The 27,877-nt window shown below is 38.6% G+C and overlaps 1 protein-coding gene across 2 annotated transcripts; it reads right to left on the bottom strand.

Moving 5' to 3' along the window:
- Positions 1–1,603: 1,603 nt before the first annotated feature.
- On the bottom strand, positions 1,604–27,877 carry LOC114665076 (procathepsin L-like). 2 transcript variants are annotated; one of them, XR_007933438.1, is made up of 8 exons: positions 27,714–27,877; positions 24,959–25,101; positions 24,528–24,725; positions 20,334–20,525; positions 13,690–13,855; positions 10,293–10,398; positions 2,039–2,531; positions 1,604–1,995 (listed from the first exon to the last, which is right to left on the bottom strand). XR_007933438.1 is itself a non-coding variant. In XM_028819458.2 (7 exons), the coding sequence occupies exons 1-7, from the start codon at positions 27,811–27,813 to the stop codon at positions 2,432–2,434; spliced, it is 1,005 nt and encodes a 334-aa protein (XP_028675291.1). In that variant the 5' UTR covers positions 27,814–27,877; the 3' UTR covers positions 2,002–2,431. The 2 variants fall into 2 exon arrangements, 1 of the variants encoding a protein (XP_028675291.1); XM_028819458.2 differs by lacking the exon at positions 1,604–1,995 and having other exon boundaries at positions 2,002–2,531.

Genomic DNA, 27,877 nt, shown 5'->3' with positions numbered 1-27,877 from the left:
TTTTTCATTTTGCATATTTTTTTACATTTTTGTTAGAGTGATCACTTTCAGTGTATAATCATATTGCTATCTTGATGTGCATATCTGTCTGGCTGTTGCTATGTTTCATTCAAGGTTCCTCCTCTAGCTGGTATTAACATTCCTTTTTTATGTCTTTTTTGTTCATTTTGTATTCTTTTGTTGATGTTAATATTGTCATTTGTGTTTATTGTTGGTATGTCTATGTATTTGTCAGTTTTGTATACTATGTAATTTCTTTGTGCATCTGTTTGTCCTCCCATGTTCCATATGTCTTGTGGGTGTTTCTCCAAGAGGCGGAGCCACCTGCCTTTCAATCCATAAGGACTGCCCCCAGCCGTATAAAGGTTCAAGAAACATGGAGACCTATTCAGTACATTGCACACCCTGGCGTTGGCGAGTTCTTGTTGGTTTTTTGACCTCTATGTTCTGTTTTTGACTTCACTTTCTGGATATATTTGTTTTTTGAGACTTGTTTGCCTTGAATTGCCTTCATTGTTTAAAGGAACTCCTACTAGGCCTTTAGAGCTCCTTGGAGACTTTTGTGTTGAAGAGCATTTTTTGAAAATAATTATTTTATTTATTTATAGATTTTTCATTTGCTGTTGTGGTGGAGGAAGTCTGGGGTGTGGATTGGGGTGATCGGCTGAGCGTGCTTTCACGTGCAAGCACAAGCGGTTCAGTCGATTGCCTTGTTAGTGCTCCAGAGGTTGTAATCAGTGCCAGCACACCTACATCTCTTGAAAGTGTGTAAAGAAATCTAAGCAGGAAACAGAGGGAGGAAAAGAACAGAACAAGAAGATAACTGTAAATGAGAGAGCAGTATCGAGTGCCTGAGCCACTGTGATGGAGAAAAGGCAGAGTGGTTGGTAGCCCTGTGGAGGAGCGAGCAATTGGCACTCCTGGAATGGAACGACCCCACTGAATAATTATTGAGGAATGGGGTATGATGGTGGTGGTGCCCTCCTAGTGCTCCCTAAGATGCTAGAAGAGTGTAGTGGAAGATGGAGGGACAACTGGCTCAGAGCAGATGTCGACATTTGGAACAAGAGTCAGAAGTGGGGACCGCAGCTGCTGATATCTCCACCGGCTGCAAGACCGCTGTGGAAAACTGGGTGGACAATGGAAGGTACGCTGGGCTCAGAAGAAGAGACAAAGGGAGACAAGAAAGTACCCTATGTCTGCATGGTTTTATTCTGGTTTCATCATTTGATTAATTTCTGGATTTTGACTCACATACAAGCACTGGTTTTTTATGGAGTATTTATTTATTGGAAAAAGCACTGCACTTTGGGCACTTTATTGTTTTGCTTGTAATAAAAGCACTGAAGCACCTTTCACTTACCTCTTGCTGATTCTGTGTGCCCTCATTTGATTGGCACATCTTCGATTTTGTTATTGACCTTTCCGGGTTTAAGCTTCCAAAGGAAATGGAGCCAACTCGGACCATCACATTCACAGACACCATTTTGTATTTTAGAAAGGTTTCAAAGGTAAACATACTTGCTTGTGAGTAAATTTCTAAAAACCACACTTAAACAAAGCTGCAATAGTTCTGATCAAGAAAGTATTACGACTCAGAATGTTGGATATTTGTTTTTTATTTTGTTGTTTGGCTTTGGGAAAAAGATAATCATGTTAGAGATACAGACTAAGTGTTTGCTTAGTGTTTTGATTCCATTTCTTCTACTTTGGCGATTGTCATTTTTGAAAGTATTTCTTTAGATGCAGTTAAGGGAATACACTGCAGCCATCCATTTTGTAACCCACTTCATGGTAATGTGGCACCAGTACCTATCCCAGCAGTATTGGGTGTAATGTGGGTACCAAGCTAGGATGGCCTGCCATGGGCACTTATGTACAATATAATGGGCTAATTTAGAGTTACCAGTTTATCTATCACACATACTGTATCTTTGGGGAAAATGGACCATAATATTTTTAAATGCAGAGCAAGTCCTGAGTAATGTGCCCATTCTTTCTAAGAACTGGTACTACAAAGCTGAGCTTTATTGTCAACTGGAGAATGAGAGCTGGAAGATGGTGGCTAAAGAAAGTAAGTCAGGAGCTGACATGCTTGGTTGACAGCAGCTGAAGTGGACCACCATGGTCAATTCAACATAATACACAAAAAAGAACATCCTGAAGATAGCAGTGAGTGTTAGCATCCTTTTCATTTGGATGTCAGCACTTTCTTGTATTGGCAGATTTAAATGTGATAATTTCTTTGCAAAGAAGCCAAATCTGCCTTATGATTTTCCAGATTATGTTCAAAAGCAGGAGACCCGAGGGTCATATTTCCATTCCCTGTCTTTGGCGACAGAATAGACAAAAAGATTTTCAGAAGGACACCAGGAAGTGATAGATCTTCTTCCTATGTTCCTCACTTCCTCTCTTCTCCTGAAGTGCATCATCAGATGAGCGGATAACTGGCAGCTGTGGCGATCCCACATTGGTTATTCTCATTTCTGGCCATCAGGATATAGCCATCTTGTCCCCAGGAGAGCCCCCAGCTTTAAGAAATTAAAAACAGAAAGAATGTCTTGAAGGGAATTTTCTGAAGAACATTTCCTAAAGAAACTTTATTTGTATAACTGTAATCACTTCTACAAGGGCTTTGAAAATGTTAGAATAGATTATATTTCTCTGGCTCTTCTTCCTTGGGATTCTGCATGGAGTAATAATAACAATGATAATACATAATAATAATTTACATCCATTAAACAGTGTCATCTCCAGACAGAGGAGCAGTTTCAGCGACAGACTGCTGTCACTGTCCTGCTCCACTGACAGACTGAGAAGATCATTCCTCCCCCAAACTATGCGACTCTTCAATTCCACCAGAGGGGGTAAACATTGAACATTATTCAAGTTATTGTCTGTTTTTTACCTGCATTTTTTATTACTCTTTAATTTAATATTTTTTTGCTGCTGGAGTATGTGAATTTCCCCCTGGGATTAATAAAGTATCTATCTATCTATCTATCTATCTATCTATCTATCTATCTATCTATCTATCTATCTATCTATCTATCTATCTATCTATCTATCTATCTATCTATCTATCTATCTATCTATCTATCTATCTATCTATCTATCTATCTATCTATCTATCTATCTATCTATCTAATTTCTGTAATGTGTATCAGCATGTATCAGTAGAGCACTAATAGTTCAGGTTGAGGTTGAAGTTAGGAGCATGTACTGGTAAAGTGCATTACTGCACCCACCACATGACAAACCACCTCAGGATCCCAGATTAGGACCTGAGTGCAGCCTTGCAATGGGTGACACACTAGTTCAGATGGAATGGAACAGTGTGAGGTTTTCTTTATGGTGGCTGGAGTACCAGTCCTGCCACCAACCCCCAGGTTTTCCCTGTAGGTTGGAGGGTTTAGTTGTAGGGCTGGATGCAGGTTAACACCTCCCAACAATCCAGTATAATACCAATGAAGCCAAACAAATTTGAGAAATGTCTGAAGTTGTTATGCCAGGGTAGCCACATATTTAACAAAAAATAAGTGTGTTGATGGGGTGGAGACAATGGCACTGGAGATATGCTCTAGAGAGGAGAGGAATGAAGGTCAGTAGGACCACCAAGTCAGAATACATGTGTGTGAATAAGAGGGAGGCCGGAGGAATAGTGAAGATGCAGGGAGTAGAGTTGGCGAAGGTGGATGAGTTTAAATACCTGGGATCAACAGTACAGAGTAACAGATATTGTGGAAGAGAAGTGAAGAAGAGAGTACAGGAAGGGGGAATGTGTGGAGAAGAGTGACTGGAGTGATTTGTGACAAACGGGTATCAGCAATAGTGAAAGGGAAGGTCTACAGGACGGTAGTGAGACCAGCTATGTTATATGGGTTGGAGACGGTGGCACTGACAAGAAAGCAGGAGACAGAGCTGGAGGTGGCAGAGTTAAAGATGCTAAGATTTGCATTGGGTATGACAAGGGTGGACAGGATTAGAAATGAGGACATTAGAGGGTCAGCTCAGGTTGGACGGTTGGGAGACAAAATCAGTAAGGTGAGATTGAGTTGGTTTGAACATGTGCAGAGGAGACATGCTGGGTATATTAGGAGAAGGATGTTAAAGATAGAGCTGCCAGGCAAAAGGAAAAGAGGAAGGCCTAAGAGAAGGTTTATGGATTTGGTGAGAGAGGACATGTAGGTGATGGTGAAACAGAGCAAGATGCAGAAAACAGGAAGATATGGAAAAAGATGACCCGCTGTGGCAACCCCTAACGGGAGCAGCAGAAAGAAGAAGAAGAAGAAGTGTGTTGATTAAAAAGTCCAAATTCAAATTGTCATGTGTACAGAGTACAGTGACCTGACTAACCAACATGTAACACGTCATGAGTTTTCAGCTCCATGACCATCAAGTTATTATTAGGACCTTATTGGGACCAGAGGGGAGCTACACGATATGTCCAAGGGTTTGTGGACACTTGACCGTCATACCTATTTGAGACTGTTGGACATCCTATCCCAAAACTTTCAATATTAATATAGAGTTGCCCCTTCCCATGCCCCTTCCCTATAACAGCCTCCACTCTTCTGTGGAGACTTTCCACGAGATTTAGGAGTGTGCCCAGTCAGCTCAAAGAGTATTAGGTACTGATGTTGGAAGATAACACCTGGCTTACAAATGGTGATCCAATTCATCCTAAAGGTGTCAATAGGGTTGAGATTAGGGCTTTGTGCAGGCCACTCGAGTTCCTTCTTGTCTTTATGGACCTAACCTTGTACATAGGGCCACAGTCATGTTGGAAAAGAAAAGGTACTTCACACAACTATTGCCACAAAAATTGGAAGCATACATATGACGAAAATGTCTTTGTATAATGTTGCATTCACAGTACCCTTCATAGGAACCAAGAGGCCTGACAAACAACCCCAGACCTTTATCCCTCTGCTAACAAACTTTACAGTAGGTACTATGCATTGAAGAAGATAATGTTCTCCCAGCATCCACCATACTCAGATTCATCCATCAGACTGCCAGATAGTGAAGTGTGACTCATCACTCCAGAGAACACATGTCCACTACTCGAGAGTCCAATGGTGGTGTGTTTTACACCACTTCAGTTGACACCTGACATTGTGCATAATTGTCTTAGGCTTGCGTGCCGCTGCTCGGCCATGGACACTCATTCCATGAAGCTCCCAGTGCACAGTTCCTGTGGTGATGTTACTTCCTGAGATAGTTTTGATCTCTGTTGTGAGTGACAGGTGATTTTTACAAGCCATGAGCTTTGGCACTTGGATGCTCCACTCTTTGAGTTGTGGCTGAGCTTGTTTTGGTCTTGGACACTTCCACTTCACAATAATGGCACTATATGTTGACCAGGTCAGATCTATCTTATTAAAGTGCTGCATTTAAAGTCACTGTGTTCTTCACTATAACCTTTTCTACTGCCAGTGTGTACCAATGGAGAATGCATGCCTATATACTGCTCTTATGCATTTGTTAACAATGAAACACATGAACTCAGTAATTTGGAGAGATGTCCACTTACTTTTGGCCATATAGTGTATCTTTTTGTATGGACATAATCAGCCTTTAAAATCACAATCTGCACACCTGGAGAAGGAGATGCGTGACGGAGAGTGAGTGAGTGAGTGCACAGAGATCAGTGTTACATATTGTCATGCATGTGTTCCTGGATGTGTCGAGGTATGCACTACCACCCAGCAATGAGAGGGGGCGCTGTCACTAACCTGACACCTCATGCCCACTTCACCCCTGAGATGTTATTGCCCCATCCGGCATGGACACTATAAAAACCAAACAGCAAATAGACAAGCTCCTTTAAGCACAATGTATTTTCTGCTTTCTTAACCTTGCTGACTTGGCAGAGATTTAGCAATTGCTTGTGAGTGCAAAAGCGGTAAATGCATTTTGTTGTTTATTTTTCTGTGGCTCAAATGCCAACAATTAAAAGTGGTAGCCCCAAACTATTTTTACTGGCTCTCTTATGATCTGTCCACCAGTTACAGTATTCAGCAGCAGTACTCATAATATTCTCATCATGGTCACCAAATGTACTCCTTAAACGAAAATTCTTTTTACATTTGTGGAGTGCAAATACAGCTGGATTCCTGAGCATGTAGTATCATTACTCATTTGTGAAGCAAATAGATAGATAGATAGATAGATAGATAGATAGATAGATAGATAGATAGATAGATAGATAGATAGATAGATAGATAGATAGATAGATAGATAGATAGATAGATAGATAGATAGATAGATAGATAGATAGAACATTATTTGTCCCCAGGGGAACAATAAATTGGGGAGCAGCATGTGAAAGAAAATGTAACTGCTTGCAAGCTACTAAGGGTTAAAAGCTGTTTAATTATAATAGCAGGTTATTCATACAGGCGTCTGTCATTAGACAGGTTGCATGATGCTGACCTAGAACAACTTCCTTCTTTAGAAAAATATCTGTTAGACACAAAAAAGATGATCTTTCCTTCTTTGGGTCCCCCTTGACACAAAAAAGAAACTGATTTGCATAATATAAGATGAAATGCTGTTTCATAAGTAAGGGGGAGGGAGAAAAATGAATATTAAAAGCCGATTGAAACAGGGGAACATTGCTCTTCTGCCTTGCAACATGGAATTCATGTACTCATCTGTGACTGAATAAAGACTGACTGATTGAACTACTCCTGTCTTCCTGGGGGTTACTTCCACAGGCATAAAATGTGTGGTGAAGTCTGTTTACTTATGAATACAATAAAACCTTGATTATCCGTCACTCGATTAACTGTCTGTCTCCGTTAACCGTACGGTGCACTGCGAGCTATGCTCGTTGGATCACCTCTCCCTTGTGCTAGTGCATAGTGTTCTTCCCCAGCACCATGTGTCATGCCACATTCTGAAATCTCAGTGTCAGTTATGTACCTTCAGTTTTAATAGTATTTCGTAACTTTTCATTGTTGTTATAAGTAATCTACTATACATTGTAATGGCCGATAAACATATGCGTGTGGTGTTGGAATTATCACAAAAAAAAAATGTTGAAAGTGCTTCAAGTATTGCTTCACTTTACAGAGTAGGAAGAATAACAGTGACCGATATAAAGTGTGATGCTGGCAAAATTGAAAAACGTGTTGATTAATGTTAACGTTCTTCTGTATTGAATTTTTCTTTTTAAATTCTGTTATATTTTGTTGCAGACAGCTTGTGACACACTGTGCAGGAGCAGAAAGGGTGGAATGAATGCTGTAAGTGATGGGACAGGGTGAAGGGCTTTGGCTCTGTAAGGGGAGGATATGCTTTTAAGAGCTGAGTGACAGGAGAAGTTAGAAGGAAAAGGAAGGTGTGGTAGAGGGAAGTTTTGAGCAGGGAGTCAGGAGACAATAAGCATGAGTGTTCATAGCACAGAGAAAAGGAACCTAACAGGCAGGAGATAAATTAACTGGTAGGGAAAACTTTCGTTTATTGTTTTGGAGGTGTGCTCTGTAACCCAGATAAGGCAGGGCACCGTTTGTTACGGAACGAAGACTCCAAGCAAAACATAGAAAACTCTAGCATCTCTGAGTTGTATTTGTTTATTAGGCTGGCCATTACAATATTATATGAGTTAATTTATTTTGTTAATACTATATTATATTTTATTAATATGTTTTTGTTTTTGTTAAACTAATCTACTGTATATCATTTTAAAGTAGCTGTTCTGTTATCTGTCTTTTCTCTTATTCGTTACGGCCTCAGTCCTGACCCCTGATGGATATTTGAGGTTTTACTGTATGTGAAAGTTCTTTGCCTGACTGTTACAGTTCTGTAATGTCAGTCTAGCTTCACAAAGCATCATGGGGCTCTGGAATAAAAAAGTTATTCTGAATCTGCTCCAAAATGAATTTGAAAGAAATATTTGGCGAAGGTCACAGACTAATACAGCATATTAGATGCAAAAAACAGTTTAACAAGTTTTGGCAGTCAACACTATTTATAACATTATGAAGTTGTAAATGAGTGACAAAAAAGGGGGTTATCAATATGCAGGGAAGGGTGACAATGGGGAGAACACAAGGTAGTAATAAAGTAACACCAAGTAGCACCAGACTAGCAAACTTAAAGAACTGAATGGCCTCCTCTCTTAAGTCAGACTTCTTATTTTATTAATAAAGAAATTAGATTTAAAAAGAAAAGCTTACTTCTTTACTAGGGCTGCTTCATAAGTTACAATTTCAAATAAGCTGCCTACTTAGCAAAAATCATTTAACTCTTAAAAAATATCCAAGATGAAACTTGGAAGAGCATGAAGTAATGAACGAATGATGACACAGCATAGAATAATCTGCAGCCTGATTGGGTCTGTCTGCTAAAGTTTGTCTGGTGTGGTGGATTCCTCCCTTTCTCATAACCAAAGCATATTTACTTATCACACTCTGTTTGTCTCTTGCTGTCCACACCCTGGCTTGTCATCCTCCCTGCTAGTGAGTGTGCTAAGAGCAGCCATTGATTAGTAGGTATACTGTACACCTCTAAAGACTCAAGCTCACAGTGTCATCTAGTGGCTCTTGGGAGAACTACAAGTCTTATTCCTGAACAAACTTTACAATAATCATGTGCTTAAGGTATCTCCTGGGATGCCCAGACTCTATTACGGGCCTCTTAAATCCTTAAGGGATTGTCTCTGCTGCCAGCTGACCACCCAGATGGGTTGTTCTGTCACTCGGTCAGTTCTCCAGTGTCACTTTCTCACTATAGTGCTTTTGGAGGAATTCACCCTACACTACACATACAGTGAAATCACCCTGTATTGGAAGGTGATTCCTATCAGGGATATCCCCATGCCCTGTGCCATCCTAGTGGCACCTTTGACTTAGGGTGCCTCTAACTAATGGGAAAACCTTTTACATGTCCATTTCAAGACAAGTCAAGAGGCTTTATTGTTGTAACTTCCATACACCATATTGCAGCATCCAGTGTTATGAAATAATGTTTCCCAAGGCCATGTTGCAACATATATACAGTAAGTAAACACAGGAAAAGTAACAAACTGCTACTATATTAAAAAATATAAATTAATTAATTATGAATTAATTAACTAATAGATAGTATTTAGTAGAAGTTGTTGCAGAATCTGGCAAAACTGGTTCAGATGCTACAGAACCTTCTTCCAGATGAAAGTAGAAAAAGAGATAATTTGGGTGGGAGCAGTCCTCCACGATGCTGTAGACATTTGTGGATGCAAAGCTTAATCAAGATGTGAGTAAGAGGGTCAGAGAGGTCCCAACGACCCGGGGGACCCACCGTGACTACATGCTTGTTGTTTATTTATTATTAATTTACACAACTACATGACACTGGAATGAAAAGGTTAATAGTGTTGTTGTTCCCACAACTCCATAAATCTTAAGTTTGACTATTGCTTTTTATATAGTTTATATTCTTGAGGTACCTTATTAAAGGTCACCATTTTTTTTAATTAGAATTAATTTAATTTCATATAAGGGGATTCATTTTTTTTGAGCTACGGCTTATTAGGTCTAATAGGTTCTTGTAACACCAAAGTGTTATAATCTATAAATGGCAACAAATATTATTTTAATCTGTATATTTATTTTTATAATCTCTTCAATCCATTTTTTCATTGGGTAACCAATGCAGTTTTCATGTGAAATGATACCATAATTCATCTTGGGCTGCACATTTTGCACTGTGGTAACTGCTGGTGGTCCACAGAAAACCCATGATGTCAGGATTACAAAAGCCCTCAGAAGCAGCTCCTTATGGCATGAAGCTAAAGGTAGAATTTCACTGGCCATTCATGCAGGGATTGTCTGTAAGCACTGCAAGTGGAGGGCATTCTGGTGTAGTTAGTTGAGCTCTTGGTCTCACAAAGCCCCCAACCATACTGCACAGCAGAGCTACTATGCTCAACAAGTCCAAAGTGAAATCCTGCAGACTACACCAAGTGTTTCATTGTGGAATCACACTGCACTCCTTCCCAGGTCACACATTTTGCACTGTGGTAATTGCTGGTGGACAGAACACTTTCCCACCATGACTTTAACAGGCTTTATCAGCCAAGAAAGGTTCCTGAACCAATGACATTGATTTTTCATTGTTTGGCACCATCAAGCACCTTTTGTTAATTCAATGTTACACCTTGTGCCCCTGCAGTTCCTTCCATTGACTACACCATTAAGGCTTTACCCCTTTTGTCATAGTGTGATAAACACACAAGTTAAACTGTTCATTGTTGTATATTCTTAATTTGAACATTGCAAATTGAAAAGGAAATGGTTTCATACCTGTTCTTGACCAACCAGTAATCCTGGTTGTTCTTCGTTCCATAGCCAACAGCAAGCACTGCATGGTCCAGGTTTTCACTGCTGCACTGTGGTTCATTGTATATGCCTAGAGCAAGAATAACAAAGAGACATTACCTCACATAATGTTGTTTCTGTTTTTTGTTTTCATTTCTTTTTACAGTATTTTGCTCCCCAGAGTCATTCAATGCCAATAGTGATAGATAATTTCTCAGCTTTAAAGGCAGATATCAAAATTCCATAAGTGATTGGTTCAATCAACAATAAATGAAAATGTAATCCACTATGATTAAGCTTTTTGTACTTTACATTAAATATTTACTTCAAACATTGGCCTTCTTCCTTTTTCACATCCATGTTACTTAACGCAAATAACATAATTGTAGGATCTTAGTAGCTCAGTTATATCCACAAACCCGTCACCTTCACACAAAAGTCACCCTTATACTGTGAATGCCATCTGAAACACTATTTAATCATTATTTTGTAGATTTTTTACCCTGAATCACGGACTATATAACTAATATAGTGTGTGAGGGTCCAGTCCAATGTGTCTGAGATGGCAGTCTCCCTGAGAGACCATCCTCATCTGCCACACTACTCATTTTAAGCACAGCTCCAATTTATGCCAGCTACAGAAGGTCTCAAATACATTAAGAAGGAAGATGTGGAGGAGGCAGTAAAGGACTTTGTCAGGGAGAACCATCTGAAACTGCACACTAGCAAGACAAAGGATGTAGTAGTGAACTTACAGTATAACAGGGAACCCCTAGAGGGTTAATCACCAAACTGGGAGAAGAAGCAGAAGTCATGAAAATATCAGGGTCTATCTGAACACTAGAGTGAACTAGAGGGACAATACAAGCATGATGTGCTGAAAGGATGGGACTGGCTCTGGCTCTTCTTTTTACACTCTACTCTTTTTTGCTTTGGACTATATAATGCCTTCTCCTGTTACGTCTGGCTTTATTTTAGCCACTTGTAATAGACACAAGGGCACAGGGACAACATTTCTTTACTGTATTATATTTTTAATAGGATATTGTGTTTATCTATCTGTCTACCGATTTCATAGGAAGATGGATTGTGAGAGTATGGGGGGTAACAAGGTCACTGGAAAGGGGTGTGTGGCACTCCTGATATCATTGCAGAAGGATGAAGGTCCAAGTCTTTAGAGTCCTGGTGCTTCCTGTTTTGCTTTATCGTTGCAACACATGAATGCTATCCAGTGACCTGAGATGAAGACTGGACTCCTTCAGTACTGTGTCTCTTCAAAGAATCCTTGGGTACCGCTGGTTAGACTTTGTGTCGAATGAGCAGTTGCTCGTGGAGTCCAAATGAGACACATTACCTGCATTTTGAGGGAGTGTCATTTACAGCACTATGGCCATGTGACGCATTTCCCTGAGGGTGATCCAGTTCTCAGGATCCTCATTGTTGAGAACCCAAGTGGCTGGACCAGGCCAAGGGGATGCCATCATAACACTATCTATCTATCTATCTATCTATCTATCTATCTATCTATCTATCTATCTATCTATCTATCTATCTATCTATCTATCTATCTATCTATCTATCTATCTATCTATCTATCTATCTATCTATCTATCTATCTATCTATCTATCTATCTATCTATCTATCTATCTATCTATCTATCTATCTAAAAATTGTTAATATCCTTTCACCATCAAAATCTTCATGTCCAGTTCAGAAGCACATGGGCACCCTTTAAAGAATTGTTGCACGATGACTGTAGTTGCTGTTTACACATGCTGGTTGTTGGAGAGGCTTTGTCATCACAAATGGAGATTTTCCCTGTTATGTTGTATGTCGGTCCTACACCTCTTGTGACCTGACAACCCTTTGCCAGCCAATAAGTCTGTTACTACGTTGATCAGCCATAACATTAAAACCACTGACCGTTGAGGTGAATAACATTGATTATCTCATTACAATGACACCTGTCAAAGGGTGAGGTATATTAGGCAGCAAGTAAACAGTCAGTTCTTAAAGGTGATTTGTTGGAAGCAGGAAAAATGGATCAGCATAAGGATCTGAGTGACTTTGACAGGGGCCACATTGTGATGGCTAGACGACTGGGTCAGAGAATCTCCAAAATGGCAAGTCTTGTTAGGTATGCAGTGGTTAGTACCTACCAAAAGTGGTCCAAGGTAGGTCAATCAGTGAACCAATAACAGGATCATGGGCACCCAAGTCTCACTCACGCATGTGGGGAGTGAAGGCTAGCCTGTCTGGTCTCATTCCACATAAGAGATACTGTAGCACAAATTGCTGGAAAATGTAATTCTGACCATGAGTGAAATGTGTCAGAATACACAGTGAATCGCAGCTTGCTGTCCGTGGGACTGCATAGTCATAGACTGGTCAGAGGGCACATGCTGACCCCGTCCACCACCGAAAGTGCTTACAATTGACTTGTGAAGATCAGAACTGGACCACAGAGCAAAGGAAGAAGATGGCCTGATCTAATGAATCAAGTTTTTAATTTAGATCATGTGGATGGCTGGCTATGTGCATGTCATTTAACTGACATAAAGAGATGGCAGCAGGATGTACTATGACAAGTAGGTAAGCTGGCAGAGGCAAAGAGATGCTCTGGGCAATGTTCTTCTGAGAAACCTTGGGGTCCTGGCACTCATGTGGATGTTAGTTTGACATGTACCACCTACTTAAAGATTGTTGCAGACCCCATACAACCCTTACCATGGCAACGGTATTCCCATATGGCATTGACCTCTTTTTGGCGTAACAATGTACCCCACAACAGTGCAAAATTGTTCACAAATTGTTTGAGGAACATGACAAAAAGTTTAAGGTGTTGACTTGGCCTCCATATTACCAAGATCCCAATCCAATTGAGCATATGTGGGATGTGCTGGTAAAACAAGTCTGATCTATGGAGACCCCACCTCACAGCTTATAGGACTTACAGTAAAGGATATGCTGCTAACGTTTGGGTGCCAAATACCACAGAGTGCCTTCAGAGGTCTTGTGGAATCCATGCCTTGATGGGTCAAAGCTGTATTGGTGGCACAAGGGGGACTTACACAATATTAGGCTGACGGTTTTAATGTTGTGGCTGATTGGTGTATGAACATGATATAAATGTATCAATCATTAAAGAGTATTATGGTGTGGTTTCAAATGTGTCCCCTTATCCAGTAGAACTCAGTCTTGGTTTGTGATCCATCTAATGTTTTACCTTTTGGTCTTTTATGCATTATTATTTTTAATGGAACTTTCACACAATCATCTCACCACATCTTCATTACCCCCCTAGACACAAATATCCTCATGCCTTTTTTCTTTAACCCCAAACTCCCCCACCACTGAAAATGTTATCAGTCCTGGTCTCACCTGACATATAGAACTGGAAAGAGATGTGACCAGCATCAATGGCCACTGAGACGGGCCCAACGGTGGCTACAGCAGTTTGAAGAGCTTTCTCATTTCCACTTGGGATGGCCACATATCCAGAGCAAGTGGCTCCAATGGTATTAGGGTTAAATCTGCATGCACCATCCTGAAAAATATAAAATGTAATTTTAGTTTTCTATTCCACCCACATTCCCTCAAGCTGCGGTATGTTAGTTAATGTGAGAGTAAGGCGTTGTGCTTTAAAGGGAACCAAACACATGAGAACACATGGAAGGCATGAAGACTTCAATTTCCACATGGGACGTACGCAGTGTAAGAACTGGGGGCTTATCTCTGTGCCAACATGCTGTCCTTTTCCTGTGACAAGGCAAAAACAATACAACTTTTTTAAGAAGACAGGTCCATTTTCTGGGAGCTCATTGTATATTGGTCTGCGCATTCACAGTGGATACTTTGGAGACTGTTTGTTCTAAAATGGTCTGTCTTTGCTGCGATGTAGTCCTCTAGACTGTAGGAGCTCTAGACTGTAATTTTAAGACATGAAAATAAATTTGGATTTTCCACAGATGCACACAAACATACAGGCAACAGGCTAAAATCAACTTTTCTTGATGTTTTGAACACCGTTAAGTAACAAAGTGAACTTAGCTCAATAGTGAATTTTTGACCCCATCATCAAACTTCCACATACATAAAAAAAAAACAAATGGAAATTACAGACACATAGATTTTCTCAGTTTTAACTTGTAAATACAATATATAAGTGACCTATGCTCCTTACCTATGAGAAAAGCTTTAAAAGGGAAGCTTCACCTTCATACAAACAGATGTGATACAGAGGAAGAAACATGGCTGCTTGAAGACCAGGGAGGAAGTGGGCACAAACTTCAACAGAAGAGAGGAGGATGTAGAAGAAAGAGAGAGAGACATTAAGAAATAAAGAGTGAAAAAGAGATGAACCTCAGTCAGGCAGAAATGAGATCATGTCATAAAAAGAAAGAAAGAAATCAACAGACAGGGAAAGTTTACTAAGAAGGAAAGTCCATATCTTTCAGCAGATATTTTGGTAAACTGAAAAGTTCATTTACAAAAATACCACTATGAAACTGGAGGATTTAATGGCTCCTTTACCAAAGACATGGCTCCTCTCAGGTTTACCAGGATATTGGAGATATTGTGGACAGCAGTCTGAGTGTGTGTACACACAAAATACGTCTCAGTTTAAGGGAACTGCTATTTACAAGGCAAACCAAACTGACGTCGAGCACAGATTTAAGTAACCATTAAACTTGCTGCCAAGCGTGTGAGCATAAGGAGTGTCTCACAGGCCTGTCTGAACATAAAAAATGGGGAGTTTTGAATGTGACGGCACCACTAACCACTTTTGTTTCCTTTAGAACGGAGGTGGACACCCTAAAGGATTAATGACATCACGTCCGATCTCATTAACCCCGCCCACTTCTGCATCCACCTCTATAAAGGCTCCAGACAGCTTGAGGAGCCGTGACCTACTAATCTACAATCAAATCAAAACTGTTTTTTTTTCTTTTCTTTCACTTTGCAACCAGGATATTAAATGGAGTATCTCCTGGAAACCCAAATCTTTTTCTTGTACCTTTCTTTGTATTTCACATGGTGCATCATCAAAAACGTTAGTCTTTGGCCTAATCCAGTTTTGGTGGTCCTCTCGATCTGCAGGTTTTTGATCCAACCACTTTCACAATCAGTGAATTATTTTACTTCTAATTGATCTAATTAATTAATTTTTTGATCAGTTCTTATTCTGCATTTAGAATAGAGCATTAGTATAAAATGTATTTTTACATTTCAGAAATTTAGAAATATTCATATTTTTTCCATAGCTTTAAATTCTTAACTTTCTTTTGTCTTGTTCCTGTGAACTCACCTTTGGTCTGGGGAATTTTCTCCCTGAACAAAAAACATTTATTTTCTTTAGCACATTTTCATACAACAAAGTAGCTCAAAATGCTTTACAAGATGACAAAGAAAAAACGCATCCTAATAATGACAATTGACAATGAGCAGAGCAGACACCAGACTTCTCTGCACAGACACTGCATTGAACTAATTCTTTACTTAGCCGCCCTTTGTCTTGTCCTATTCTGCATTTGAAAAAGTGCTCTATTGTGAGATATTTACATTTAGAGATGTTTTAATATTTTTTTCACAAACCTTTCAAACACCTCACTTTCTTTCACCTCTTTCTCAGGTCTTTGTTCTCTTAACCGTATCCCGATGTTGACAATTAGTGACGAGCAGTGCAGACACAATTGACACTGACTGCTAAGGGGAGCTGCCACTTCAGTGTCCTGAGAGCTGAATAGAGGGGCCTGAACCCAAATTCTACTTTGCAAAAAAAACAACAAAATATTGGTGTACTTTATATATTTAGGTGTGGCTGAGTCCATCTCAGAAACTGGAATTTCTCTAATGCAAGCAGCTTCTGCTGAATTCAGATTCAATGGAAAATGCTATTTTGGAAAAAAAAGGTTCATTTTTAAAAAATGTTTTATGGTATAAATATGTTAATGCTCAGAATATTATTAGAATTATATTTTGAGCTGCAAAATGTCAGTCTTCATCATTCTTAATATTAGTTAAGGTGCAAACAACCCAAAATCAAGTGTTTGTTCTCAATCAGTATTTCTGTTTCTCTAATTATTCCTTCAAAAATGCCAAGTTGATTATATTTAGAAGGTTAGAAAGATGACTTCTGCCATCCAAAAGATAGAAAGTTATTATTTTAGTGGTTTTTATAGAAAAACAAAAGATTGGGTTGAATGTCTATTGTCTTTACAAGTTAACAGGTAAGCAAATGCTAAAAGGAAAAAGAATTAAAGTCTGGCCCAACAGTCTTGGGAATCCAAAGACAGAAAACAATGAGGAGCTAGCTGAGGAGCTTCTGTCTTCCTACCTAGCACGTGAGTGCAACGTGTCTTTAAAAATCCATTTCCTGCACTCTCAGTTTGGAACATGGAAGTGGTCTTTGATGAACATGAGGAGTTCTCAGGACATTACGCAAGTGGAGAGACATCGAGGGAGTCTGCTTTAGCAGACATCTGTTGGCCATTCCACTGTGAAACACCTTCAGAGAGTTATCAGAAAGAAAAAATCTACCAAGTGACTACTTTTCGCAAGTAATAATTAAATTTAAAACAATAATATGTAATTAGTATTTTTTAAATTCTAAATAATTGTAATTCTTTTGAGTCTAAGTCATTTTAAAAATATTAGTTTCTCTAAAATTGTGGTTTTTTTTCAATTTTGAACCTTCCTCTCTTAAAACTTGGAAGTGATAGAACAATTCTGTGGTCAAATTGTGATTGTGCATCCTCAAATCTATAAAAAACATGTAAAATTTTTGATTTGTTTGCAGACCAGTGTTAGTAATAAAAGGCTTAAACCGGTAGTTCAGGTCCTGTGGACCACCTTGACGGTGGGTGTTCATCTCAACTAGCTTCTGCTTTTGACTGGACAGTTCACCCTGTTATTTCCCATTTTCTACCTTTTTTGTGTTCAACCAAAAATTACAAACTGGCTTTGTTACATTTTTATTGGAATGTAGCAGGTGCTTTTATGTGCTAGACTGAGGTTTGTTTTTATCTAGCTTTTTAAGTTTGTATTCTTTTTTATATATTTTTACATCTTTTCTTACTAATTAGTGCAGTTTCCCCTGAAGTGTCTGCTTCTTTTAGCATTCAGTTTCATTGACACCTGTGTCTGCATAGGTCATCCCTGTCATTATCTGGATATGATTAAGACAGCAACCTCCCCAGAAAAAGGTAAACTGAAACGATTATGGTAAAAATAAGAAGTCAACTCTTTAAATAATATCAAAAAATACAAACATTTGAATTTCTTTTACATGTAACTATCATACTAATACAAGAAAGTCAAGCCCAGTCCTAGAGGGCTGCAATGGCTGCAGGCTTTCGTTTCAGCCACTTTCTCCTTCATTAACCAATCACTACTTCTAACAGCACCTACTATAGCGCCTTATTTTTATTTAACTTACATTTTAATTGCTTTTTTTTTTCTTTGACAAACAGCCAAACAATAATGAGATGTAAAGCATGTCAACAGATAACCAGGCTAACTTAGATCTCATCTGCACATGTGAATTTCATATAATATTTGTCTCAATAAAATATATGAAAACAAATACAGTAAGTGAAGATCTAAGAAATATTGATTTAGATGGTGATCAGAGAAAAAAAGAAAATCAGTTTTGGAAATGACTGGTGAGGCAGAATGAGACCGCTAACAGACCATAGAATGAAATAACTGGCCTCATTAACAGCCAAATAGGAGACTGGCTGGACTGTTTGAGACCCCTGAATTAGCTGGTCATCAGTTGGCTCACTTTGCATCTTTAAAAATCATAATAATAAAGGAATCATTTATTAAATGAAAGCAAAATATATAGGTTAAATTAGAAGCAGTAACTGGTTACTAATTAAAATAGTCAGAATAAAACTAAGCAGCCACTGGCTGATGCCCCTGTACCAGTACATGTTTCTGAATGCAAAATAAAAACAACAAATCGAGCTAATTAAACAGATCAATTAAAAGCGGTTTGTGAAAATAATTGGAATGACCTCCTGCAGCCACAGCGGTAGTTCAGGACTGAACTTGAGAGCTTCTGATGCAAGAGACAGATAGACATGAAAACTACAACAAAACAAGTAGAGAGGAGTTTAAGAAATGAACATTCATGACCACAAATTGGCTGTTCAGCCGAACCTGGATGCCAGTCTCCATTCACCTAACTCTTTAAAAAAAAAGACTATTCAAAACATGAAGATCCCTTAAGTACTACTACCTACAGCTCTACTCAGTAACTTTTTCCATATTGCGTTTGTTTTCTTTCTAAAACTTGTGTGAAATTCACCTTCAATGAGCTTCTGTCGGTTCCTCCATGTCCTTCTTCAGGAACTCCTTCAGTCTTTTCTTATAGTTCATATCCCACAGGCCTGGAATAAGACTGATCAAGTGCTTTCTCTGGCATGTTTTTTGTAATATGGATACCAGGCTTGCACACAAAATTCCAGGTAGAGTTTTCCAAGCCTAATAATCTTTTCATTTAATACTCTCTTAGTCTTTTATTCACTTCTCTATTAGTGGACGGTGATGACTCCATTATGACTTCTAACTTCTCACAAAGAGTTTTTTTTTTTGAATTTCAGACTCTATCTAGTGTAATTATCACTAAAATTTTTACTAGTTGTATTAAAAACATTATATTTATTAACATTTAATGTCATAAACATATACTGTAGAAACGCCGTTGTTAACCTGGGCCTCGACTGATCCGGTATAGAAATCATTATATTTGGTCGCATATTGATCTGGCAACATTTTTACTCTGAATGCCCTTCCTGACGTAACCCTCCCTGTTTATCTGAGATTGGGACCAGCATGTAGAAGCACACTGGTTTGTGCCTCCCCTGTGGCCGGGTTGCTTATTCCAATAGGACAGGGGTTCTCAATTAAGGTCTTGGAGGCCCACAGTGGCTGCATTTTTTCATTCCAACCTGTTTCATAATTAAATGCCAAGCAAATGATGAAACTTGCTATTTAAATATATGGCTTGTTAGTGTGATGTATATTTTGTGTTTTCCCTTCTCTGTCATTTATTTCTAAACATTTTCTTAAAACAGATACCTTATGATGCAAATACACAGGATTAAATGGAAACACGTTAGCTGGATAGCAGGTGGGTTCTTTGTCATTTGCACCTCATTATTAACTGAGGGCTGGTTAAGAAAACAGGCCACAATTAAAACCTAAAAGCATTTATTTAAAAGTAAGATAGGCAGTTAAGGGTTCTGTTTTGTAACTAAAACTAAGCTCAAAAATATTGCTTTAATAGTAAATAAATTGTTCTAATTAACAATCTGATTGAAGCAAAAACTGTGCAGCCACTGCAGACCTCCAGAACCAGAGTTGATTTTCCCTTCTATAGGAGCTGTTAGAAAATGAGATGACCAGCAGATGGCAGTGTTGACTCACTAGCTCCTATATTTACGTCATCAAGTTGGTAAACGGCCTTTAGGCTACGGGGTCAATGTAGTCAAACAGCATCAGAATAAAGTTGAGCAGGTGGAGAAACTGGGTGTTTACTTTGCCAATTATTCAATTAGCTGTCACAACCAATTATACAAATTCTTCAAGTGTGTCCCTGCACACTGATCCTGTAGCCCACCTGATGAAGTGCCCAAGAAGTTCATACTGAAGAACTGTTAGTTAATGCACACTTTATTCATTGCTGCCTTCAGTTACTTGTATTGTATTGTTTAATGTTTTTTTTTGCTTAAGAAGTAGAGTGTATTAATTTTCAGACTGTTCTTTACCTCATTCAATTTTATTCAATGATGTTTATTGTTCCTAAGATCAAGCATGAATTATTAGAATTCCACATTTTTTAATATTTATCATAAATCAAATCAGTCATCCTGCAATATGGATAACAAATACAATGACTCGGTTTGTAACCAAACACAAGAGCTATGAGGCTGTTATATAGTTGCCCCCCTTATGATATTAAGAATAAATTTATAACATGAAGAACAACACCCCTATGAATAGAATGAAACACTCACCCTAGCCTCATATGGGTATGATTCTTCAGTGTCGACACCTCCGTTTTCCTCGATATACTGAAAGGACTGGTTCATGAGACCACCTCCACATCCATAGTTGCCATATCTTCCAGAGCAATCTACCAACTGCTGTTCGCTCAGAGATACCAGAGTTCCCGTCTTCCTAAACTGCTGACCTTCTAAAGCCCCAGTCTGCAAAAAAAAAAAAAAAACAAGATCTGCATGAAGTAATTAGAAAAGGATAATTGTTGCATGATATATATATGTGTGTATTCAAAATGAATATTAAATGAGAGGTAAGTAGAAAAGAAGTCAATCTGGATTTATGAAGAATGGGAAGGCTGAAGTGTGAAGAAACAGATTTGTTGTGGAAACTGATGTCAAAGATCTACCATGAAGAGGAAATGCCAGATCAGTGGCGAAATAGTGTGATTGTACCTAAGGAGAAGAGAGACAGTCAGGATTGTGGAAATTATAGGAATAAAAGCTGATGTCACATTCAATGAGAATATGGGAAAGAATGAGCCTGAAAAGAGAGTTAATGGTAACAGAAAAACAGCTTGAATTTATACCAGTAAAAGGTACAACATATGTGATTTTGCCTTGAGACAGATTATGGAAATATATGGAAAGAAACAGTAAGGACTACACATGACATTCCTAGATTTCGGCAGGTCATAGGATAGAGCCCTCTGGCAAGAAGGAGATTTATGAGAGAGAAGGAATCACTGGAGAAGTACTGTATGTAAGGAGAGTTAAGGTTATGTATGAGGGCACTTGCACACAATTGTTTTAGGAATAACAGGTACTGTAGGTTTGCCGTTAAGGCTGGATTACATCGAGGATCATCATTAAACCCATATCTTGTTACTCTTGTTACTGTATGAAGTTATTGTTAAGGGAAAAATGGACCAGGCCCAATGCGATTTGCGGATAATATTGTTCAATGTGGCACTACTAAGAATACTGTGGAAAGGAAACTCAAGTAGTGGAGAAGAACTATGGAAGATAGAAACCTCACGATTAGTAGGAAAAAGACAGAATATCTCAAATTTATGGAAGAAGAACAAGATTGGAAAGGTAACCTTAATGGAGGAACACTTAAAATGATGGAAAGGCCCAAATATTTTAGGTCATCAATAACAACGAATGAAGAGCTAGATCTAGAAATAAACCATTGAATGCAATCAAGTTGGAAAAACTGGAAAGAGGTACTGGTAGTGTTATGTGACCAAAGAATCAGTGCAAGAGTTAAGGGTAAAATGTTAACAAAAATTTGGTGTCACACCAGTATTGTTGAGCGGATCAGAAAACTGAGCAGTTAAAAAGGTGCATGAAAGAAAAATGAATGATTCAGAAATGAGGATGTGGAGATGGAGGTGTGGAGTAACAGAGCTTGATAAGATTAGTAAAAAGAGAATCAAAGATACAGGTAAAGTTGTGTAACTCTCTAAGAAAATACAGTAAAGAAGGTTAAAGTAATAGCCATGAGAAAACAAGTAAATAATGTGGTGAGAAGAATTGTGGATATAGAGGTGTCGGCACGGAGGAGAAGAGAATAACCAAAGAGAAAGTAGATGGGCTATGTGAAGAGGGAATCTAAGGAAGGCTGGTTAAATATGGTGACTCCACATGAACGTGGAAAAACTGTAGAAGAAGAAAACTGTAAACACCTCAGTTCATGTGAGGCATAGCAAAGGAGTGAAGTTATTAGGCAGTTACTTAATATTGGATGGGAGATGAGTAGTAAAGCTTGAGCTGTTAAGAGGTGTTATTCACTGTGAGGTTAAATAAATATCCCTGACAACAAACAGCTTGAATGAGTTTGTACTGCTCTTACTTAAATAAAGTCACAGTTACTTGACAAGGATGGGATTTACCACCATGAAGGAGGATAGAATGGATATGAATGAAGGGCCTCTTGATATTTAGGACTGCTAAAAGGGCTTCTGAAGAACACCCTTTATCTCAAAACCTGGACTGTTACTCATTTTTACAACTTTACATGACCATTATATTTACATCTGTATAGTATAGAGTGTGAGCCTATGGTGTCCTGGATAACAGACCATCTTTAGGCAGACCACAGTTTGTGAAAACTCAAGGACTGTGTTTTTGATGCAGATGTGAGCAACACTGGGGCACCACAATGAGCAGTCCGGTCTTCTTTTCTGTTCACTCTGTATATCTCTGACTATAAATATAAGGGCAGGTCTTGTCATTTACAGAAAGTTTCAGATGGTTCTGCACTTATGAGGTGTATTGATAAGGGATGTGAGACAGAGTATAGCAATTAGGTGGAGAACTGTGTTTCTTGGTGCAGAAAGAATTGTCTGCAATTAAACATCAGCAAAACCAAAGAACTGATGATTGACTTTAACTGCACCAAAGAGCCTCAATGTTCGGTCACTATTCAGGGAGTGGGTGTGGAAGTGGTCCACTCATACAAGCACTTGGGTGGTCCACATCAAGGACAGGTTGGACTGGTCTCATAACACTGAGATTACATAAGAAAGGGCAGAGCTGGCTGTTTTTGTTTTAGGAAACTGCATTCCTCTAATGTGGGTAATGACACCCTTCACATCCTCTACAACTCTGTGATGTACTGTGCTTGTAACATCACTTAAAGAGATGCCCACGGAATCAACAAGCTAATTAAAAGGGCAAGTTCAGTTATGGGATGCACTCTGGACCCCCTGAAGGTAGTAGCAAAGGAGAGTATTAAAACAGAACTGAGTGCCATTATGAACAACACAGCATATTCTCTCTGTGACACACCAACACTGAGGACTTTCAGGAAACGAATCATTCAGCAGATGTGTGTCATAAAATGCTACTAGGACTTCTTTATACCAACAGCAACAAATCTGCATAATGCCTCACTGGGACTGTGACAGTCAAGTCAGAAGTTTTGGTTTCTTTTTAATTTTCTTTCTTATTAGTCATTCTGGTGTGTGTTCAGGCTATAGTGTGTCCTTACATATCTATCTATCTATCTATCTATCTATCTATCTATCTATCTATCTATCTATCTATCTATCTATCTATCTATCTATCTATCTATCTATCTATCTATCTATCTATCTATCTATCTATCTATCTATCTATCTATCTATCTATCTAATTAAACTAGTAGAATTCACCAAAATGTGAAATTTGAACAATTTATTTGTGGAACAGAATGATTTGTGTGCTGGACTGACACCCTATTAAGAGTTTATTCCTTCCCTGTGTCCTATGCTATCTGAAATAGGCTCCAGCACCCCCTTGTGAATCTGGTCTGGATTAAGCAATTTAGAAAATTACATAATGATATATTGCTTTGCAATATCAAGATTGGTGTTCGTATCCCGGTTGCTCTGTGCATGGAATTTGCATGTTCTTCTTGTATCCGCATCACTTTTCTCCAAGTGCTCTGGTTTCCTCTCACAGGTCAAAGAGATGCAGGTTAAGTGGTTTGGCATTGCTAAAATGACCCGAATGAGAGAGAGAGATTGTGTGTGTGTGTGTGTGTGTGTGTCTGTGTGTGTGCGTGCGTGTGTGTGTGTGTGTGTTCACCCTGTGATAGACTGGCACATTCTCCAAATGCTGTTCCTGCCTGGAATAGATTCGAGCTGCCATCCAGCCTTGCCCTGGATAAGATGGTTAGGAAGATGGAAAGATGGATAATGTAATATATTTTCTTCATTATATCTTTATTCCAAAAGAGGTCACAGGGAGCCAGAGCCAACCCATGCAGTGTTAGTTATAGGGCAGGAACTGAGTCTAGATTGGTTGCTTATTTATCAAAGCATATTTATTAAGGTTACTGAATGAATTTTGCAGTACTTTCCATTCTTCAGTCAAAATTAACAGAAAATGTCTGTAAGTGATTTTTTTGGTTAATTTGAAGTATCCCACTTCTTACTACAACACCACGGTCTTTTTCTTAGAACAGGCATGGTTCGCCCTCAAAATAACATAATACAGTGTTACTATCCTTTTAAACAACAGGCTGTTAAATAATTTCTTGTAGAAGTGGAGAAATCAGCATCCAACATTCACAGGTGGTTAAAACTGTACATAAATAAATCCAGATATCACCTCAGACTTTGTTTGCTCAAATCTCAAATCTCAATCTCAAAATCTCTTAGAGGTGCAAACTATAGCTATAGATGTCATAGTTAATTGTGTCTAGAATGACCCCAAACTTACTGCACTGAATGCCCAGCAGGAGCCGCAGTCTTTCTGGTTCTTGACATCTGTAACATATCCTTGGTTTCTCCAGTCGACAGAGGTGGGCAGGAAGTTGCCTTCACGTTGCCACAGGAGAGTGGAAATCTGTCTGACTTTGGTGGAGTTGAAGCGACCGAGACAACCTCTAAAAGTGATCTGTCTGTACTCTTGGTTTGTCTGGAACATAAGAGGAAGAAATCAAATTTGACAACTCCTTTGTGAGATACATTTTTCCTGATTTTGAATCCTTTCTGATTGATCGAAAGTCTGTAGCCATAAGACGACTTTCCTAGCAGACACAGCTATAGAGTAAGTTTCAAAGCAAAAAAGAGATCTCAGACCACAGTCCCAATGGGCCTTTTACTATTTAAAGCTATAATAAGACTTTCACAATAAAAGTAAAAGTGTACCAGGTCAGCAAAGAAATTCATGCCCAGCCTGTAGCTCTTTATTCCCTGGTCAGCCTCCATGTTGTGGAGTAAGACATATTTGCGATTCGCCAGCCATATCTCCTTCCGGTGGACTTCCTCTTCATTTGATCTGTATGACTTTCCTATAATTAAAAAAAAAAGAAAATGCTATAATTCAGCATTGAGTAACAAGCAAAGTAAAATGTGAGCAGTCCCATCCTTGTATTGGACATAGAAACTGCAGCAACATGCTGGGACAATAAAATGTCCCTAACTTGTTAGTGAGGTGATAGACTTTGTCCTGATCACCAGTGGCTCTTTTTCCTATCTGTCCATCCATCCACCCTTGCACTCACTCATTATAATTTTTAGATTTTTAGGAGGACTGGGCCTGTCCCAGCTATATCAGCCTCAAACCAGGAGTCATCCCTGGACAAGGTACAGGTCTATCACAGGGGAAAATATTTATTTTACATTTAAAAGTCAATTATGGCAAAACAGATTGATAAATAAGACAGACATTCTCAAAATAATAAAAAATAATTGAAATAATTCTTCAAAAATGAGGTAGAGGAATGACTGACTCAACGCAAGAGCATTGACTGACCCAACACAAGATCTTTCACAAGATCGTGTTTTTGGTGGTTGTAGATCAGAATCCTAACTCAGCTGCTTGTTGTTCTCCCTAAACAGCTCCCATTGTTCTGGTCACAGGAGACACCACCTAATCTAGAGTATGTGCCCCTCAAAGCACTTTTCCCATATTCACAAAGCTCCTAACGTCACTCTCTGCCCAGTTCTTCCCTCCACCATTCCTTTTTTTGTATTTTTTTCCTTTTCTTACTCCGCCACTCCAGATCTATTGCAGATATTACCTCAGTAGAACCTAATCAGATCCGAACATTACATTATTATTTTATAATATGCATTTACACAACAACATGGTGTAGCATTGTGTTGCTTCACAAATCAGATAACCAGAGCTCATATCAGTCTGTGTGTGTATTCAAGAAAAAGAGCTGGCTAGTAGTGCATCCTTATCACTGAAATCCAAAAGAAATGAATCCATTTCTATCATATAACATTCAGGGAATTCCTTTTACATAACGTTTTAACAAGTTTTAATGCTCGTTGGACAGGAATTTATTTTAAATAATTAATACAGATTCAGAGCAAGCTGAGAAAAATGATCTAGCTAGAGTGCGTTCTGTAGAATGACGGTATTCCAAGTGACATGTTTTACATGTTGTAGTGGCCTTGTGGAAACAAGACAGAGGAATGGAGTAGTACTCAGAAACATCAGTGGTACATGGTCCTTATAAAAGAACTTGTTAGCTATACGGCAGCTGACCCAGTCTTACTCTCCTCTTTAGTGTTGCAGTGTCCCTCTGCTAACATGGAGACTGAGGTAACATCTCCCTCTCGCTCCCCAGGTCTATGAACCAGTCTGGGTCAGGATCAAGATTCCCAAAGAACCTCCCACCAAGGCTGATGGGAGTTTGGTGGATGAGATCTTCCTACATGTTTGTATCTGAAAAAACAAGCATTCTCATTCTGGCCCCATACACAATACTCATAGGCTCATTTTATGGCTAACAGCACCTCACTTCACCTCTTCTGACAGTTGTGGTAGAAATGTAACATCTTATTATAGAAAGAAACATCCTCTAACATGACAAATCAGTAATCAGGCAGGACAAAAGCTGTTCATTGTATCTTTTAATTACTCCACAGCAAAATGCCTTGGAGGGAGCATTCTTCAGAAACAGTCCGTTACAGCATGTTCCGAATGATCAGAGGTTTGTTTTATAAACTATTGAATTTACACATAGTATCAATCAATGCAAACATTTACTATGGATTGATTTGCTGGTTTACACCCAAATGACTTATATAAAATAAAAGTCTATTGTATTATATTTTGGTTCTTCTTATACCTTTTGGTTGAGCCACCACACTTGAAATTTCTGTGCAAATAACATTCTGGTTCTTTACATGACATCTGTTGGTTTCTTAGTCACCTTTCAGTATATTTTGTTGTTCACTTGACCTTTATCTGGTTTCCTGATATGCCTGCAAAGGTTTCTGACATGTATTAACCCTTTTTGCTATTTCTTTAAGATGAAAGCTATGTTACCTTAAAATTATTCTTCCACACAGTCCATGGACATATTAGCAGCATCTCTCTCTTTCACTCTGTCTTTCTCAGGTCTTGTGCTCAGATTCTACACTAATTATCGACAGTAGATGTTACACTTGTACTCAAATGACTTTACAAACTTCACATTTTACAGTTCTTAATTTTTTGACTGTAATGGCTTTCTGCAGCAAGGTTGCAACTGCATTGTCACAAGGAATATAAAATTTTTTTTGCCATGTTTTAGTTGGTACTCCACCTATGCCAGCTTTGTATCACTGAAAAAACTATTTTCATTTTTTGTCATTTTTGATGTGATAACAGATATCTTTTTGGAGTATATATACATATTATAAAACATATACGTATATCACTAAACTGGAGTGGTGACACTAATTAATTTATTACAATTTTCTAAAAGTATTACAATTTCTGCTGCTGATAATAGGACACCTTACAGTGTGTTTTTTTACTGCTTGTCTCTATTTAAAGGCAGTCTGTTATTTCAGATTTATAGGCCAAAAGAGATAACATTAGGAAATAAAAACTAGCGGGTACACAGTGTAAATAGTACATAATATATGAACCCATATAATAAGAGGTAAAAGACCACTTTACCATGCTTCAGCATCCAAGCATAAAACTCCAAGTCTTCCAGTAGCAAGCTGGCTGCAGTGACGGCTCCCACCAAAGTTACAATGATGATAAGACACTTCATGTTTTAAGGAAATTGCAAGAAGACAAACAAGTCAAGCAGGAAACTGCCAGCGCTTTTTACTGTA

Source organism: Erpetoichthys calabaricus, chromosome 14 (genome assembly GCF_900747795.2).
Source record: "Erpetoichthys calabaricus chromosome 14, fErpCal1.3, whole genome shotgun sequence".
NCBI classification, from domain to species: Eukaryota; Metazoa; Chordata; class Cladistia; order Polypteriformes; family Polypteridae; genus Erpetoichthys; species Erpetoichthys calabaricus.
This window is presented reverse-complemented; position numbering and strand designations above follow the sequence as displayed.

Excerpts from the sequence above, each read along its gene's own strand:
- LOC114665076 (XM_028819458.2), bottom strand. The coding sequence starts at position 27,813 with ATGAAGTGTCTTATCATCATTGTAACTTTGGTGGGAGCCGTCACTGCA. Across the intron at positions 20,526-24,527 it reads CCTGCTGGGCATTCAGTGCA|ACTGGGGCTTTAGAAGGTCA; the intron begins GTAAGTTTGGGG and ends TTTTTTTTGCAG. Across the intron at positions 2,532-10,292 it reads TACTGGTTGGTCAAGAACAG|CTGGGGGCTCTCCTGGGGAC; the intron begins GTATGAAACCAT and ends AATTTCTTAAAG.